Here is a 17,729-nt window from a genome sequence, read left to right on the forward strand (position 1 = left end):
CTGGCGGGCGGGAAGACCTCTTCCGGGGCCCGTCACAACGACTGAACAAATGGGGCTGAAAACTGATAGTTTGGGCTCCTGCAGATGGACGACCTCACTGAACCAAGTGTCCACCTGACTAACGGATGTTTCCCGCGCCTCATGCTGCCTCCCTCCCTGCCACCATTCCCCATAAAGTGCCAGCCTGGAAGACTTTCGTGACGATGCTGCTGCATCCCTAGATGTTAGCAAGGATGGGTGGCTCTTTTTTTATATATAATTTTTGTTAATGATGATGATGGTATTTGTTGAGCGCCCCTCGGGGGCACACCTGGAGAGTTTCCCGTACTCTACCAGTCTCGGCTACGGGAGGGAGAGTCGAGCGGAAGCATACCTATCCCATCACTAGCTTGGCCAGTGGCTAGCGAGTGGAAGGCAACCTGCTGCAAATCCCTACGTTTAAAGCCTTATTAAAATCCCATTTCCTCCAAGAGGCCTTCCCTAACTAAGCCCTGATTTCCCCAGCTTCTCCCTCCCTTCTGCATCACCTCTTCACTGAGCATTTGATATTCACACCATCCTCAGCCCCACGATAGTTACATCTATCTCCTCACACTTGGGCATTTCCCCCTCTGCAATTTACTTTAATGGTTGCTTCCCCATCTAGATTGTGAGCTCCTTGTGGGCAGGGGCTGTGTTGTACTGTACTCCAAAGGCACACCTCCTCCAGGAGGCCTTCCCTGGCTTAGCCCTCCTTCCCTCTTCTCCCACTCCCATCTGTGTCGCCCTGACTTGTTCCCTTTATTCACCTCCCCGTCCCAGCCCCGCAGCACTTATGGACATTTCTGTCATTTATGTATTTATATTCATGTCTGTCTCCCCCTCTAGACTGTAAGCTCACTGTGGGCAGGGAATGTGTGTTTATTGTTATAATGTACTCTCCCAGGCACTTAATGCAGCCCCCTGCACACAGTAGGTGCTCAAATACAATTGACTGAATGACAAGAGCTTAATACAGTGCTCTGCACACAGTAGGCGCTCAATAAATACCACTGAATGATTGCTTTTCTGCAGCTTGGTTTCCTTCCGGCCCAGCCCGGGTTCTTTCAGGCATATCTTCATCTTTGGGACAGATGATGGTAAGGGGGTTGAGGGCAAGAGAAGGGGCTTTAAACAACTGATGAATCGCTTTCTGACGCTGCGAGGTTTCGGGGAAAGGGCCCGGAATCCATCAGGGAGGGACCTCCGTGGCCTCCATGGGACCATTGTATTTCAGGGAAATTTTTTGATGGAACAGGTGAGTTTGAGTCCGTAGCTGTGTAGGGAACATTTCAGACCAAGCACTGAGCTGGTCTATTTTATTTATTTATTTATTTATTTATTTTATTTTGTTAGTATGTTTGGTTTTGTTCTCCCCCTTTTAGACTGTGAGCCCATTGTTGGGTAGGGACTGTCTCTATATGTTGCCAACTTGTACTTCCTAAGCGCTTAGTACAGTGCTCTGCACACAGTAAGCGCTCAATAAATACGATTGATGATGGTCTTGGGCGGCTCCTGAACTAGAGGGCCTTTTGGGCACTGCCAGTAGCCAGAAGCAGCATGGCTTAGCGGATAGAGCCGGGGCTTGGGAATCAGGAGGATCTGGATTCTAATCCCAGCTCCTCCGCTTGTCTGCTGGGTGCTCTTGGGCAAGTCACTTCACTTCTCTGCACCTCAGTTATCTCACCTGTAAAATGGAGATTAAGCCTGTGAGCCCCGAGTGGGACTTGGACTGTGTCCAACCTGATTACTTTGTATCTACTTTGCGTTACCTTGGGTTAGCCACGGGAATGAAGTGTATGTACTCTCTAAAGTGCTCTGCACCCAGTAAGCGCTCAATAAATATGATTGATTGATGTCAGAGGTGAGATAATAATAATGATGATGGTATTTGTTAAGCACTTACTATGTGCCGAGCACTGTTCTAAGTGCTGGGGTCGATACAAGGCCATCAGGTTGCCCCACGTGGGGTTCACAGTCTTAATCTCCATTTTACAGATGAGGAAACTGAGGCACAGAGAAGTTGAGCGGCTTGCCCAAGGTCACGCAGCAGACAAGTGGCGGAGGCGGTATTAGAACCCACGTCCTCTGACTCCCAAGCCCGTGCTCTTTCCACTGAGTCACGCTGGTACAATGAGTAGGTTGATGCTAGACAAGCAAAGTGAGCAGGCTGGATTGTGGTTGGAGATGAACGAGATAAGGTAGGAGGGGAGGACTGATTTTTTTAAAACCAGTGGTGAAGGAGATTCCGTTTGACACGGAGGTGGATGGGCAATGATTAGAGGTTTTGGAGGAGAGGGGAGGTATGGACGGAATGCTTGATTAGAAAAGTGACCCGGGCAGCAGAATGAAGTACAGATGAGTGTGGAGAGGTGAGTGAGGAGGCTGATGCGTCAGAAGCCAAGGTCCTGCCCTTATACCTGCTGCTCTTCCTAGTCAGTTCTTTGTTGGGGGAATAGTAATAATAATAATGGTATCTGTTGAGCGCTTACTATGTGCCCGAGTGGGATGGTAGGCCAGACTTTGGTGGAGGGCCAGATGGGAAAGTCCAGAGGCCGGCCTGCCTAGCTTGGGTGACTTGGGTAATTCTCCTCCTCAGGACATCACAGCCAGAGTGGAGGACCTTGGCCTGAGCCGGAGAAGTGGAAGGGGTCAGAAAGAGCCTCCAAATGGCCTGGCCAGAACAGGAGCAGTGGAGGAGACTGGGTGGGCTCTGACTGGGGTTTCCTTGGGCAAGGCCGGCGGGGAGGGGAGAAGCAGAGAGCCCCGGGCCGGCTGAGGGACGGCTGGTTTCTGATGCCCCCAAGGTGCTCAGTGTAGGACAGGGCTGCTAGGCAGATGTCCCAGGGCTCAGTCTCCCCTCCAGCCCCAAGTGTGTTTAGCCTGCAGGAGGAGGGGGAGGATGGGATGGGGGAAGAGGGGGCTGGATGGGGAGTGGGAGGATTGGATGGGGAGGAGGAGAATTGGAAGGGGATGGGGAGTGGGAGGAGGAGGGTTGGAGGAGGAGGAGGATTGGAGGAGAAGGAATTGGAGGAGAAATAGGAGGACTGGACAGGGAGGAGGGTTGGATGGAGAATGGGAGGAGAAGAAGGATTGGACAGGGAGGAGGAGGGTTGGATGGAGAATGGGAGGAGGAGAAGGGTTGGATGGGGAGGAGGAAGGTTGGATGGGGAGTGGGAGAAGGATTGGATGAAGAGAAGAAGGAAAATTGAGGGAAGAGGAGGAGAGTTGGAGGAGGAGGAGCAGGATTGGACGAGGAGGAGAACTGGAGGAGGAGGAGGAGGACTGCATGAGGAGGAGGAAGATTGGAGGAGGAGGAGAAATGGGGAAGAGGAGGATTGGATTGGGGGAGGGGGATTGGATTGGGGGAGGAGCAGGAGGGTTGGAGGAGGAGGAGAATTGGGGAAGAGGAGGATTGGATTGGGGGAGGGGGATTGGATTGGGGGAGGGGGATTGGATTGGGGGAGGAGCAGGAGGGTTGGAGGAGGAGGAGAATTGGGGAAGAGGAGGAGGAGAATTGGAAGAGGAGGAGGAGAATTGGAAGAGGAGGAGGAGGAGCCTGCGTCCCGAGGCGGGATAGAGGTGCCTAGTGCTCCTCGGTGCCCAGGACGGTGATGGACGAGCCTTTCATCGCGGACCCCCGGACACTCTCGCTCCCGGAATGGCGGTGCGTGATTTGGCCGGGCCGGGGGGAGTTCCTCACCTGGCACCGACCCCTCCTCCTCCTCCTCCCCCGGTGGCTGCACGGCCTGGGTTTCGGGGGGCTTTGCTAAGAGCTTCCTAGGTGCCAGGCACTGTACTGAACGCCGAGGGGGAATCCAAGCAAATCGGGTTGGGCATAGTCCCTGTCCCGCATGGGGCTCACGGTCTTGATCGAATAACAAGGACGGTGGTGTTCGTTGAGCGCCTACTAGGTGCCAAGCACTGTGCTAAGCACTGGGGAGGGGGAACACGCGTTCTCCACCTTGCAGGAGGGCAGGGAGATGGTGCTTGGCACGTGGTAAGCAGTGTGGCTCAGTGGCAAGAGCCCGGGCTTGGGAATCAGAGGTTGTGGGTTCTAATCCCACTCCAACACTTGTCAGCTGGGTGACTTTGGGAAGGTCACTTCGCTTCTCTGGGCCTCAGCTGCAAAATGGGGATTAAGACTGTGGGACAACCTGCTAAGCTTGTATCTATCCCAGTGTTTAGAACAGTGCTGGCTGCATAGTAAGCTCTTAAATACCATTATTATTATTATTACTATAGTAAATACCATTATTATTATTATAGTGTGTTTAACAAATGCTGTCATTATTATTATTATTATTATTATTAGATGTACATTGAGAGACTGTCTCCCCACCTCTAGGCTGTCAGCTCGTTGTGGGCAGGGAATGTGACTGTTTATTGATGTATTGTACTTTCCCAAGCGCTTAGTACAGTGCTCTGCACGCAATAAAGGCTCAATAAATACGACTGAAGGACTGAATGGATAGATATTGGATGGGGAAGGGGGAGAGAGAGGAGATCAGCGTGCCTCAGTGGAAAGAGCACGGACTTGGGAGTCAGAGGTCATGGGTTCTAATTCCGGCTCCGCCACATGTCTGTTGTGTGACCTCGGGCGAGTCACTTAACTTATCTGAGCCTCAGTGACCTCACCTGTAAAATGGGGATTAAGACTGTGAGCCCCACGTGGGACCACTGGATTACCTTGTATCCGCCCCCTCCAATCCATCAATCAATCGTATTTATTGAGCGCTTACTGTGTGCAGAGCACTGTACTAAGCGCTTGGGAAGTACAAGTTGGCAACATATAGAGACAGTCCCTACCCAACAGTGGGCTCGCAGTCTAGAAAGCGCTTAGAACAGTGCTTTGCACATAGTAAGCGCTTAACAAATGCCATCATTATTATTATTATGAGAGGAATAGGGTCCTGGGGCAAGGAGGGGAGAGCCGATTTGACAGAGAACCCAGGCATCCCAGCTCCAGAGATGGCACCGCCTGGCAACCAGGGGTGTCTGGGCAAAGGGCAGAGCCCCAGCCAGGGTCTTCGCAATATATCATCATCATCAATCGTATTTATTGAGCGCTTACTGTGTGCAGAGCACTGGACTAAGCGCTTGGGAAGTACAAATTGGCAACATATAGAGACAGTCCCTACCCAACAGTGGGCTCAGAGTCTCTGGCAGAACCTCAGGGAGGGCAATGAAACTGCAAGGCAGAAACTCCCGAAACCCGGAGGATTCCGGAGTGTGCCAGGGCCAGAAACCAGCCCGTCCTGGGCACACCCTGATTCCCAGTTCCCGAGCCTCGGAGACCCCAAGAGAGTCAGGGGAATGGACGAGGGGGCGGAAAATGGCTCCTGTAATGAAGGGGAGAAGGTAGGCCTGAGGGGTGATGCCATTCCTGACTCGGAGCGGATGGAGGAGGACTTGGACCAGGGCCCCTCAGTGCCCACGGAGCACTCAACAGGAGGAAAAAGTGAGGTCAGGCACAAGGAAAAACATTCTGACTCAATGGGATTAAAGCCTAATCCAGTTTGCCAAAGGCTGTGGAGTTTCCAACCCAGGATATTTAAGCATGGGGGGCTTCATTGCTCCCAATACATACATAATAATAATAATAATGGCATTTATTAAGCACTTACTATGTGCAAAGCACTGTTCTAAGCACATACATACACACACACACACCCTCCTCCCTTCTTACCCTCTCCCCCTACTCTCCCTCCCTCCTCTCTCAATGGGATTAAACCCTAATCCAGTTTGCCAAAGGCTGTGGAGTTTCGGACCCAGGATATTTAAGCATGGGGGCTTCATTGCTCCCAATACATAATAATAATAATAATAATGATAATGGCATTTATTAAGCGCATACTATGTGCAAAGCACTGTTCTAAGCACATACATACACAACCTCCTCCCTTCTTACCCTCTCCCCCTACTCTCTCTCCCTCCTCTCCCTTCTCTCTCTCTTTCTTCCCCCTCTCCCTTTTCCCCCCTCCCTCTCCCCCTTCTCCCTCCCTCTTCTCTCTACCTTCTTTTCCCTCCTCCCTCCAATTTACCAAAGGCTAAGGAATTTCCGACTCTGGATATTTAAGCATAGGGATTTCATTGCCTCCCCCTACACACACAAACACACACACACACACACCCCTCTCTCTCCCTCCCTCCTCTCTCCCCCTCTCTCTCCCTTTTCCCCTCTGGCTCTCTTTCCCTCCCCTCTCCACCTCTGTCAATCTCCCACCTCTCTCTCCTCCTGAGTCTTCCTCAGGAGCCTTGGTCAGCAGTCGGTTGACCATACACAAAGCCCCCCCCCACCCCCCCCCCAACACCCACACACCTTCCTGGCAGGAACTCAGAACCACCCTGGCTTCTTCTTGCAAGTCCGTCTTTCACAATCCAGTTATTTCCTGCTGCCCATAACCACCCACCCTCCCCCAGGCCCAGGACACTGGGCACTCGCCACTCCCTTCCCTTCTCCCGGGGCAGCAGTTCCTCACTGACTGGCCTGGGCAAAGGGGTCCATGGGCACTGGTCTTAAGAGCTGCATTTTTGAGCAATTTCCCAGGACCCCAAGAAACCAGGACTGACCGCCTGGGCCTGGCAAATCTCCTCCATGAGGCCTTCCCTGACTAAGCCCTCCTTTTCCCTTCTCCTACTCCCTTCTGTGACACCCTGACTTGCTCCCTTTTTTTATGGCATTTATTAAGCACTTACTATGTGCAAAGCAATGTTCTAAGCACTGGGGAGGTTTCAAGGTGATCAGGTTGTCCCACGGGGGGCTCACAGCCTTCATCCCCATTTTACAGATGAGGGAACTGAGGCCCAGAGAAGTGAAGTGACTTGCCCAAAGTCACACAGCTGACAATTAGCGGAGCAGGATTTGAACCCATGACCTCTGACTCCAAAGCCCATGCTCTTTCCACTGAGCCACACTCCCTTTATTCATCCCCACCTCCCTGCCCCACAGTGCTTATGGACATAGCTGTAATTTTATTTTTTTTATATTCATGTCCGTCTCCCCCTCTAGACTTTAAGCTCATTGTGGGCAGGGGTTGTGTCTGTTATATTGTACTGTCCCAAGCACTTATTCTGCATTCATTCATTCATTCATTCAATCATATTTATTGAGTGCTTACTGTGTGCAGAGCACTGTACTAAGCGCTTGGGAAGTACAAGTCGGCAACATATGGAGACGGTCCCTACCCAACAACGGGCTCACAGTCTAGAAGGGGGAGACAGACAGCAAAGCAAAACATGTAGACAGGTGTCAAAATCGTCAGAACAAATAGAATTAAAGCTATATGCACATCATGAACAAAATAAATAGAATAGTAAATATGTACAAGTAAAATAGAGTAATAAATCTGTACAAATATATATACAAGTGCTGTGAGGAGGGGAAGGAGGTAGGGTGGCGGGGATGGGGAGGAGGAAAGGAAAAAGGGGGCTCAGTCTGGGAAGGCCTCCTGGAGGAGGTGAGCTCTCAGTAGGGATTTGAAGGGAGGAAGAGAGCTAGCTTGGCGGATGTGGGGAGGGAGGGTATTCCAGGCCAGGGGAAGGATGTGGGCCAGGGTGAGAACGAGGTACACAGTAAGCACTCAATAAATGACTAACAGCTTCCCCTCTCAGTCAGCCCCATAGAAAGCTCCCAGGCAAGGGTCCAGTGTGGAGCAGCCTGGTCTCGGGGAAAGGACCTGGGTTCTAATCCCAGCTCTGCCACTTGTCTGCTGTGTGGCTCTGGGCAAGTCACTTCACTTCTACTGTCCTTCAGTTATCTCCTCTGTAAAATGGGAATTGGAGCTGCCATGTGGGACAGAGACTGTCTCCAACTTGTTATCTTGTATCTATCCCAGCACTTAGTACAGTGCCTGGCATTCATTCAATCAATCAATCAATCTATTTATTGAGCGCTTACCGTGTGCAGAGCACTGTACTAAGCACTTGGGAAGTACAAGTCGGCAACACATAGAGACAGTCCCTACCCAACAGCGGGCTCACAGTCTAGAAGGGGGAGACAGAGAACAAAACCAAACATACTAACAAAATAAAATAAGTAGAATAGATATGTACAAGTAAGATAAATAGATAAATAAATAAATAATAAATATTCATCCGATCATATTGAGCACTTACTGCATGCAGAGCACTGTATTAAGCACTTGGGAGAGTAAAGTGCAATATTAAGTAGACACATTCCCTGCCCACAAAGTGCTGGCACATAGTAGGCACTTAACAAATACCATTAAAAAAAAATTATAAAAGGACAGGGCAATCAGGCCCAGAACAGCCAGTTTGGGGAGGGCAGAGAACCAGAGAATAATCAGCCAACTGACAACACGAATGGAGCTCTTTCTGTGAGCAGAGCACAATACCAGTCACTTGGGAGCATACAATATAGAGTTAGTAGCAAAATGATCCCTGCACTCAAGGAGATCATGGCCTAGTGGTTAGAGCACGGGCCTAGGAGTTAGAAGGCCATGGGTTCTGATCCCGGCTCCACAGCTTGTCTGCTGTGTGACCTCGGGCAAGTCACTTCACTTCTCTGGGCTTCAGTTACCTCATCTGTAAAATGGGGATTGAGACTTGTGAGCCCCACGTGGGACAGGGACTGTGTCCAACCCGATTTGCTGGATTCCCCCCAGCGCTCAGAACAATGACTGGCACATAGTCAGTGCTTAACAAATACCACAGTTATTATTGTCATTAATAATAAAGTCTAGCAGGAGAGACGGACAGGAAGGGGGAAGTCTATGAACAAGTGGTGAAAAAGAGGAAGAGTGGAAGGCCCTGACCCGCTAGTTCTCTCTCAGAAAGGCCAGGGAGGTGAGTACTGAGCGCTTGGGAGAGTCAGTTTCCCTACCCACAGCGAGCTTCCCTGCCCCGTCCCATTCAGGTTGCCATAATGTAGGAACATAAGGCTAGTAATATTCACTATGAAATCCTAAATAATACATTAGTGGTATATTGAGCTCTTATTATGGGATAAGTGCTGTGTATTAAGTGCTTGTGTTGCCGACTTGTACTTCCCAAGCGCTTAGTATGATGCTCTGCACACAGTAAGCGCTCAATAAATATGATTGATTGATTGGGAGAATCCAATAAAATAGAGTTGGTAAATATGGTCCCTATCCACAGTGAGTTTATAGAGTAGAGGGAGAGACAGACTGTAAATAAATTACCTATATGTACATAACTGCTGTGAAACTGAGGTTGGGGTGAATACCAAGTACCCGAATAATAATAATTACGTTATTTGTTAAGTGCTTACTATGTGTGAGGCACTGTACTAAGCACGGGGGTAGATACAAGATCATCAGGTTGGACACAATCCCTGTCCCACGTGGGGCTCACAGTCTCAAACCCCATTTTACAGATGAGGTAACTGAGGCCCAGAAAAGTGAAATGATTTGCCCGAGGTCACACAGCAGGCAAGTGGCAGAGCCGGGATTAGAACCCATGACCTTCTGACTCCCAGGGCTGTGCTCTATCCACTGGGCCTGTGCCGCTTGTAGAGGAGAGAGGGAGCCAGGAAAAAGAGGACTTAATCAAGGAGGATCTTTTAGAGGAGCTATGACCTTCATAAAGCTTTGAAGGTGCGGAGAGTGGAATATATAGAGGGGGAGGAAACTCTATTCTATTTATTTTATTTTGTTAGTATGTTTGGTTTTGTTCTCTGTCTCCCCCTTTTAGACTGTGAGCCCACTGATGGGTAGGGACTGCCTCTATATGTTGCCAACTTGTACTTCCCAAGTGCTTAGTACAGTGCTCTGCACACAGTAAGCGCTCAATAAATATGATTGATTGATTGATATATAAATAATAAATTATTTATTTATTTATTTTACTTGTACATATCTATTCTATTTATTTTATTTTGTTAGTATGTTTGGTTTTGTCTCCCCCTTTTAGACTGTGAGCCCACTGTTGGGTAGGGACTGTCTCTATATGTTGCCAACTTGTACTTCCCAAGTGCTTAGTACAGTGCTCTGCACACAGTAAGCGCTCAATAAATACGATTGATGATGATGATGATGATATAGGTTCATCAGACCGGACACAGTCTCTGTCCTAGGCGGGGTTCCTAGTCTAACGGGGAGGGAGAACAGGTATCAAATCCCCATTTTACAGACGAGAAAACTGAGTTAGACCACTTGGTCTACTTTTCGTGAGCGGGCTGAACTCTGATTTCATAGGTGGGACTAATTGGGACAGATTTGTCAAGATTTGAGGAACTTAAGTTTCCTTTTCCAACAAACCCCCCTTTCTGACTTCCGGCGCCCAGTTCCTTCCTCTACCAGATATGACTCAAAAAAGGAACTTTGGGTGGGGGTTTTGCTGCATTTTGAAATCCTGGCTACAAGTGAAACTTGGGTAACATTTGTTGCAAATTAAGAATAATAATAATAACCTTAATAGGAGCAGAATTTGAGTACTTAATCTGTGCCAAGCCCTGTACTAAGCACGGGGGTAGATTCAAGATAATCAGGTTGGATATAGTTCGCATCCCACAAGGGGCTCACGGTCTTATGGGAAGGAATAATAATAAAAATTATTATTATTATGTCATTTATTAAGTGCTTACTATGTGCCAAGCACTGTTCTAAGTGCTGGGTGACAGGGATTGAGTTTTTCAGGTGAGGAAAATGAACACAGAGAAGTGAAGTGACTTGCCTGGGTCCTCTGATTCCCAGGCCCAGCCTGTTTTCCCTAGACAACGCTGTTTCTCAACTACGTTCCTTCTCCTATCCCATTCCCCATTCCCTCTTTTGGGTCAGGACAGGAGGACATTTTTTTCAAGAAGCCTTTTTTGATTCACCCCTCTTGTGTCCAGCCTCCTACACAAGTCCTGACCGCCCCCCCCCTTTTCCTGCCGTGTCTGTTTTGCTTTTCTTAGTAGACTAAGTTCCTTGAAAGCGAAGTCTCCCGGTTATTTTTCCCGATGACCTTTATCGAGCATCAGACTGAGCTGGAATGACGCTAAAGAGAGAAGTTGTCCCGGTTCTCCAAGGGCAGTATCTTCTCCATCCCCGGTGGGTCTCCGGAAGGGAACAAATGCCCAGGTAAGTCCAAAGTTGTGGTTGGCCTGACCCTTGAAGAGAAATCTGGGTTCTTAAAACTCCCTCATTTCTCCTGGCTCCCAAAGGGGTAAACTTTAGGGAAGGATCTGGGTTCTAATTCTGCCACTTGTCTGCGGTGTGACCTTGGGCAAGTCATTTCTCTGGGCCTCAGTTACCCCATCTGTAAAATGGGGATTAAGACTGAGCCCCACGTGGTTCAACCTGAATACCGTGTATCAACCCCAGAGCTTAGAACAGTGCTTTGCACATACTAAGTGCTTAACAAATACCATAATTATTAAAATGGGGATTAAGACCGTGAGCCCTGTGTGGGACATGAACTGTGTCCGACATTCAATCAATCAGTTGTATTTATTGGGCTCTTACTGTTTGCAGAGCACTGTACTTACGTGATTGGGAGAGTAAAGTACAACAGCGTTGGAAGATGCATTCCCAGCCCACAGTGAGCTCAGATTCTACAAGGGGAGACAGACATTAATATAAAGAAAGAAATTACGGCCACGTACTCTGGACCAGAGCCCTAGCCGGCGAGATTTCCAGGTTTAGAATCCATCCAAGGGAAATAAATTGCCCTAGCTCTTGGGATAAACCGAGGCCCGGGCCCCCCAGTCCAGAGAGGCAGTTAGTTCTCTTTCCCACTTTCCTCTTCCCTACTCCACCCTTCTTCCCTCAACCCAGTCATGGAAGCCTCCCGCTGCGTCTTTTTCTTATGAGATCCTCACCATTCATTCATTCATTCATTGTCAGTCGTATTTATTGAGCGCTTACTGTGTGCACAGCACTGTACTAAGCACTTGAGAGAGTACAAACAATAAACAGACACATTCCCTGCCCACAACAAGTTTATAGTCTAAAGATGGGGGAGACAGACATTAATATAAAGAAATAAATGGCGGGTAGTGTGGTGGGGCTGGGAGCGGGGATGAATGAAGGGAGCAAGTCGGGGTGATGCAGAAGAGAGTAGGTGAAAAGGAAAGGAGGGCTTAGTCAGGGAAGGCCTCCTGGAGGAGATGGGACTTCAATAAGGCTTTGACGAGGGGGAGAGTCATTGTCTGGTCAGACTTGAGTAGGGAGGGCTTTCCAAGCCAGTGGTAAGAGATGGACAAAGGGTCGGTGGTGAGATAGATGAGATTGTGGTACAGGGAGAAGATTGGCATTAAATGAGCAAGGTGTGCGGGCTGGGTTGCAGCGGGAGAGTGGCGAGGCAGGAGGGGGCAAGGTGATCGACTGCTTTTAAAGCCATTGGTGAGGAGTTTTTGTCTGATGTGGAGGTGGATGGGCAATCACTGGTGTTTCTTGAGCTTTTTTCTCACCTGAGGACACTGTCTTCCCAAGCCACATCCTCCCGTCTGCCAGGCTGAGGCCTCCAGGGGGCTGAGCCCAAAGCTATTAGGAGCATCAGAGGTTTGGAATTTCCTGCCTTGGAGGTAGTGAGATGGCCAATCCCCTTATGCCGCGTCAGTTCTTGGATTTTTCCATGGGTTTTGGTGGATGGGATGGGAATGGCAGGGGCGTTGAGCTTCCTCCCGGTGTTAAAAGAAAAATGCCAGCAGGCAGTCCCTCAGCGGGACGGGGCCTAGGGGTCCGGAGAAGCGCCGAGTATGGCGTGCGGCTCACAGAAAGCGCTCCATAAAGATGGATGGGATGGATGGATTGAGAATTGGGTTCTGTCACCCAACTGTACCGCACTGACTCGCTTGGTGGTTTAATCCCTGGGGCGCGTGGGGAGGAAACGTCCTAAGGATCCCTGCAGAATTCCACTTTCCTCTCTGATTGGGAGTCCTTTGGCTACCAACCCTACCAAGCAGTCATTCAATCGGTGGTATTTATTGAGCACCGTACTAAGCGCTTGGGAGAGTAAACTACCACAGAGTCGGTCAGTCAGTCAATCCATCGTATTTATTGAGTGCTTACTGTGTGGGGAGCACTGTACTATGCGCTTGGGAGAGTGCAATAAAACGATATAACAGACACATTCCCTGCCCACAACGAGCTTACTGTCTAGAGGGGGAGGGAAGCATTAAAATAAATTATCAATATGTCCATCGTAATGACAATTGTGGTATTTGTTATGTGCTTACTATGTGCCACGCACTGTACTGAGTGCTGGGGTGGATACAAGCAAATCGGGTTGGACACAGTTTCTGTCCCATGTGGGGCTCACAGTCTTGATCCCCATTTTACAGATGAGGTAACTGAGACACAGAGGAGTGAAGTGACTTACCCAAGGCCACACATGCCGTGGGGCTGGGTGTGGGAGCTGGGCATGGGATGAATATCAAATCGTCGCCTCCCACCCCAATATCCAGTCTCTCTCAGCTTTATCAACTGTCCCTGAGAAGCAGCATGGCTTAATGGAAAGAGCCTGGGCTTTGGAGTCAGAGGTAATGGTTCAAATCCCGGCTCCGCCACTTGTCAGCTGTGTGACTTTGGGCAAGTCACTTAACTTCTCTGGGCCTCAGTTACCTCATCTGTAAAATGGGGATGAAGACTGTGAGCCCCCTTGGGACAACCTGATCACCTTGTAACCTCCCCAGTGCTTAGAACAGTGCTTTGCACATAGTAAATGCTTAATAAAGGCCATTATTATTATTATTATCTCCACCTACTTTGAAAGTCTTCCCCCTCTACCTGGGTCTCTGACCCCCTCCCTCCTCACCTTCTTAAAAACACTGTTTTTGATGGTATTTGTTAAGCGCTTACTATGTGCCAGGCACTCTACTAAGCACTGGGGTAGGTACAAGGTGGGGATACAGTTCACGTCCCACATGGGGCTCATGCTTTTAATCCCCATTTTAGGGATGAGATAACTGAGGCCCAGAGAAGTGAAATGACTTGCCTGAGATCACCCTGCAGACGAGTGGCGGAGGGGGGATTAGAAGCTCGTGGTGGGCAGCAATTATCACTGTTTATTGTCGTGCTTTCCCGAGTGCTTAGTATAGTGCTCTGCACACAGTAGGTACGGAGAAGCAGCGTGGCTCAGTGGAAAGAGCCCGGGCTTTGGAGTCAGAGGTCAGGGGTTCAAATCCCGGCTCCACCAATTGTCAGCTGTGTGACTTTGGGCAAGTCACTTCACTTCTCTGGGCCTCCGTTACCTCATCTGTAAATGGGGATTAAGACTGTGAGCCCCCCGTGGGACAACCTGATCGCCTTGTAACCTCCCCAGCGCTTAGAACAGTGCTTTGCGCATAGTAAGCGCTTAATAAATGCCATTATTATTATTATTACTTAATAAATACGATTGACTGATGAACGTCCTTCTGACTCCGGAGCCCATGCTCTATTCAGTAAGCCATGCTGCTTCAGTGAGGGCGAGTCGGGTTAACCCGGAAAGACCGACCCCTCTCCCTTTTCCATTTCAGCCCGCTCCTCTCCTTGGGCAGGGAAAGACGTCTGGCGGGGCGCCGTGGCGAGGCCTGAGTCCTCGACGGGCCGGCGAAGGGAGGGGGTCGCCCCCGCCCCCCGTCCTCCGCCCCCTCCGGGGATGGAGCCGGAGGTCCCCCCGCCCCCCAGGTGGCTGGACCTCTTGCTGGCCGGCTTGGCCCTGCTGTCCCTGGCCCGGGCCTACGGCTTCCGCAAGTGCGCCCAGTACGAGCTGGACGTCCGCCACGTCATCTGCATCCACAAGTCCATCTCCAACCTGTCCGAAGCCGTGGGCGAGCTCCCCGCCTACACCACTCACCTGAACCTGTCCCACAACTCCCTCCGGGCCCTGCCCCCCCGGGGCTTCGCCCACCTGCCCGGCCTGGAGGACCTGCGCCTGGAGTGGAACTACATCAGCTACATCAGCCCCGGGGCCTTCGGGGGGCTCGGGAACCTCACCCTCCTGAACCTGGTGGAGAACAGGCTCGTGACCGTCAACGACTCGTCCTTCCTGGGCCTGTCCCGCCTCCGGACCCTGCTCCTGAACCACAACCGCATCGCCACGATCCAGGAGCGGGCCTTCGCCCCGCCGGTCGACCTGAGGCTCCTGAACCTGAGTCGCAACTGCATCGCCGACCTGCCCCCGATCGTGGCGGCCCTGGGGGGCCTCCGGCGCCTGGAGGTCCTGGACCTCTCCCGCAACAACATCTCCACCCTGAGGGGCTGCTCGGGGACCCCGCCGGCTCTGGCAGAGCTGCGGCTGAGGAACAACTCTCTGAGAGCCCTGGACTTCTCTTCCTGGCGGCCTCCCAACCTGACCAGCCTGGACGTCTCCCTGAACTTGAACCTGAGCGACGTGAGGCTGGACGGGCTCCCCCGCCTGACGTCCCTGAACCTGAGCATCACCAAGGTGGATCTGGAGCGGCTCGGAGGCCGGGCCCCGCCCAGCCTGCGGGCCCTGGACCTGTCGTTCACCCTGCCCAACCTGAGCTCGGTGTGCGGCCTCCTCGGCCGCCTGCCCCGGCTGGAGACGCTGGGCTTCCGGGGGAACGGGGTGACGGCCCGGGACGTCGGAAGCCTGGCCAACTGCTCCGGCCCGCTGCGCTCCCTGGACCTGGGGGAGAACTCCGCCCTGACCGGGCTGGCCGACGCCGAGCTGGACGCCCTGCCCGGCCTGGAGAGGCTGAGCCTGAAGGGGAGCCAGCTGTCGCAGGTGAGCAACGCGTCCTGGGGGGCCCTGAGGAACCTGACCGTCCTGGACCTGAGCCTCAACCAGCTGAAAGGCTTCCCGGACCGGACCTTCGGGCCCCTGGGCGCCCTACGCTTCCTCGACCTCTCCCGGAACCCGCTGGTGGAGGTGGCCGGCGCGGCCTTCTCCGGCCTGGGGGCCCTGCGCGAGCTCCACCTGGCCGGCTGCTGGGTGGTGGCCATCAGGTCGACCTCCTTCGCCCCGTTCCCCAACCTGGAGCTCCTGAACCTGAGGGAGAACAACATCCGCACGCTGAAGAAGAACACCTTCCGGGCCCTGGGGAAGCTGCGGCTGCTGACCCTGTCCCAGAACCGCCTGGGGGCCATCCAACGGGGCGCCTTCCGGGGCCTGAGCGGCCTGCGCCACCTCGACCTGGCCTACAACATCTTCACCGGTTTCCATCACGGGGCCTTCGAGGGGCTGGAGGGGCTGGAGGTCCTGGACCTCAGCTTCAACAAGATCACCTACGAGACCACCAGGAGGGACAGCCCCTTCGCCCGGCTGTCGGCCCTGAGGCGGCTCAACCTGGAGGGCCAGCTGAACGGGATCCAGGTGATCCCGCGGGACTTCTTCCAGGGGCTGGGCGGCCTGCGGGAGCTGCTCCTGGGGAAGAACTCGGCCGTCTTCCTGGACTCGGACCAGCTGGACCCCCTGACCAACCTGACCAGCCTGGACATCTCGGGCACCAGGGCCGGGGAGCGCGGCCTCTTCCTGAACCCCCGCCTCTTCCGCCTCCTCGGCCGCCTGGCCCGGCTGCGCCTGGAGAACAACAACCTGGAGGCGCTGGGGCCCGGCCTCTTCTCCGGCCTGAAGAGCCTCCGCATCCTCTCGCTGAGGTTCAACAGCCTGAAGGCGGTCGGCCGGGACCAGATTCACGACCTCCCGGCCCTGCGCTTCCTGGACCTGTTCGGGAACAGGCTGGACTGCACCTGCGACAACCTGTGGTTCAAGAACTGGGCCGTGGGCAACGCCAGCGTCCAGGTGCCCTACCTGGGCAGCTACGCCTGCAGCCAGCCGGACGCCAGCAGCCTGCTGGTGGACTTCGACGACCCCGTGTGCAACTACGAGCTGGGCAAGGTCTACTTCTTGTGCTCCTCCAGCCTGGTGCTCGCCACCCTGGCGGGCGCCCTGCTGAGCTCCAAGCTGACCTGGTGGCTGCGCTACGGCCTCTACGTGGTCCGGACCTGGACCGAGGCCGGGTGGAAGCGGGAGGACCGCCCCTTCGCCTACGACGCCTTCGTGTCCTTCGCCGCCGCCGACGAGCGCTGGGTGTACGAGGAGCTGGTCCCGGCCCTGGAGCGGGACGGCCGGCCCGCCTTCCGCCTCTGCCTGCACCACCGCGACTTCGAGCCGGGCGCCGACATCTTCGAGAACATCCAGGCGGCCGTGGACACCAGCCGCAAGACGCTGTGCGTGGTCAGCCGCCACTACCTGCGCAGCGAGTGGTGCCGTCTGGAGGTGCAGCTGGCCAGCGTCAAGACGGTCTACGACCGCCGGGACGTGGTCATCCTCATCTTCCTGGAGGACGTGCCCACCTACCGGCTGTCCGGCTTCCACAGGCTCCGCAAGCTGGTGAAGAAGCAGACGTTCATCACCTGGCCGGAGGACCCCGGGGAGAGGCCGCTCTTCTGGGCCCGCATCCGCAACGCGCTGGCCAACCGGACCGTCGGGGCCGGGGAGGAGGGGGAGGACGAGGACGAGCCGCTGGTCGTGGCCTAGTGATCGGGAGACGGGCCGGGGGAGGGTGACCACCGGGGTTTTCGTTCGTCCGTTCATTCGATCGTATTTATTGAGCACCTACTCTCTGCAGAGCACCGTAACTAAGATCTTGGGAGAGCCTCGTCTCGTCTTACGCTGTCGAGTCGTCTCTCCCGGAACGCCCCACCGCCTTCTGCAGTCATTCCGTAGCGTATCCGTAGAGTTTTCCCGGTCAGAATCCGGAAGCGGTTGGCCATCGCTTCCTTCGGCGCATTCGACTCGAGTCTCCACCCTCGACTCTCTCCCGTGTCGCCGCAGCCTGGCACGGGGGAGTTTTG

General features: G+C 53.0%; 1 protein-coding gene and 1 long non-coding RNA gene across 2 annotated transcripts; both read left to right on the forward strand.

Annotated features, from left to right (window-relative positions):
• Positions 1–3,641: 3,641 nt before the first annotated feature.
• Positions 3,642–14,529, forward strand: LOC119929483. Its single transcript, XR_005451561.1, has 3 exons — positions 3,642–3,685; positions 10,901–11,063; positions 14,444–14,529. It is a non-coding gene; the product is annotated as an uncharacterized LOC119929483 (long non-coding RNA).
• Positions 14,530–14,565: 36 nt separating this feature from the next.
• On the forward strand, positions 14,566–17,423 carry LOC119929923 (toll-like receptor 13). The gene has a single exon (XM_038748281.1). It carries the CDS (start codon positions 14,566–14,568, stop codon positions 17,410–17,412), a length of 2,847 nt encoding a protein of 948 aa, XP_038604209.1. The 3' UTR covers positions 17,413–17,423.
• Positions 17,424–17,729: the final 306 nt, after the last annotated feature.

The sequence above is a fragment of the Tachyglossus aculeatus genome, chromosome 6 (genome assembly GCF_015852505.1).
Source record: "Tachyglossus aculeatus isolate mTacAcu1 chromosome 6, mTacAcu1.pri, whole genome shotgun sequence".
Classification (NCBI taxonomy): domain Eukaryota; kingdom Metazoa; phylum Chordata; class Mammalia; order Monotremata; family Tachyglossidae; genus Tachyglossus; species Tachyglossus aculeatus.

Bases quoted from the DNA above. Each gene is read 5' to 3' on its own strand.
- LOC119929923 (XM_038748281.1), top strand. From the start codon at position 14,566: ATGGAGCCGGAGGTCCCCCCGCCCCCCAGGTGGCTGGACCTCTTGCTG.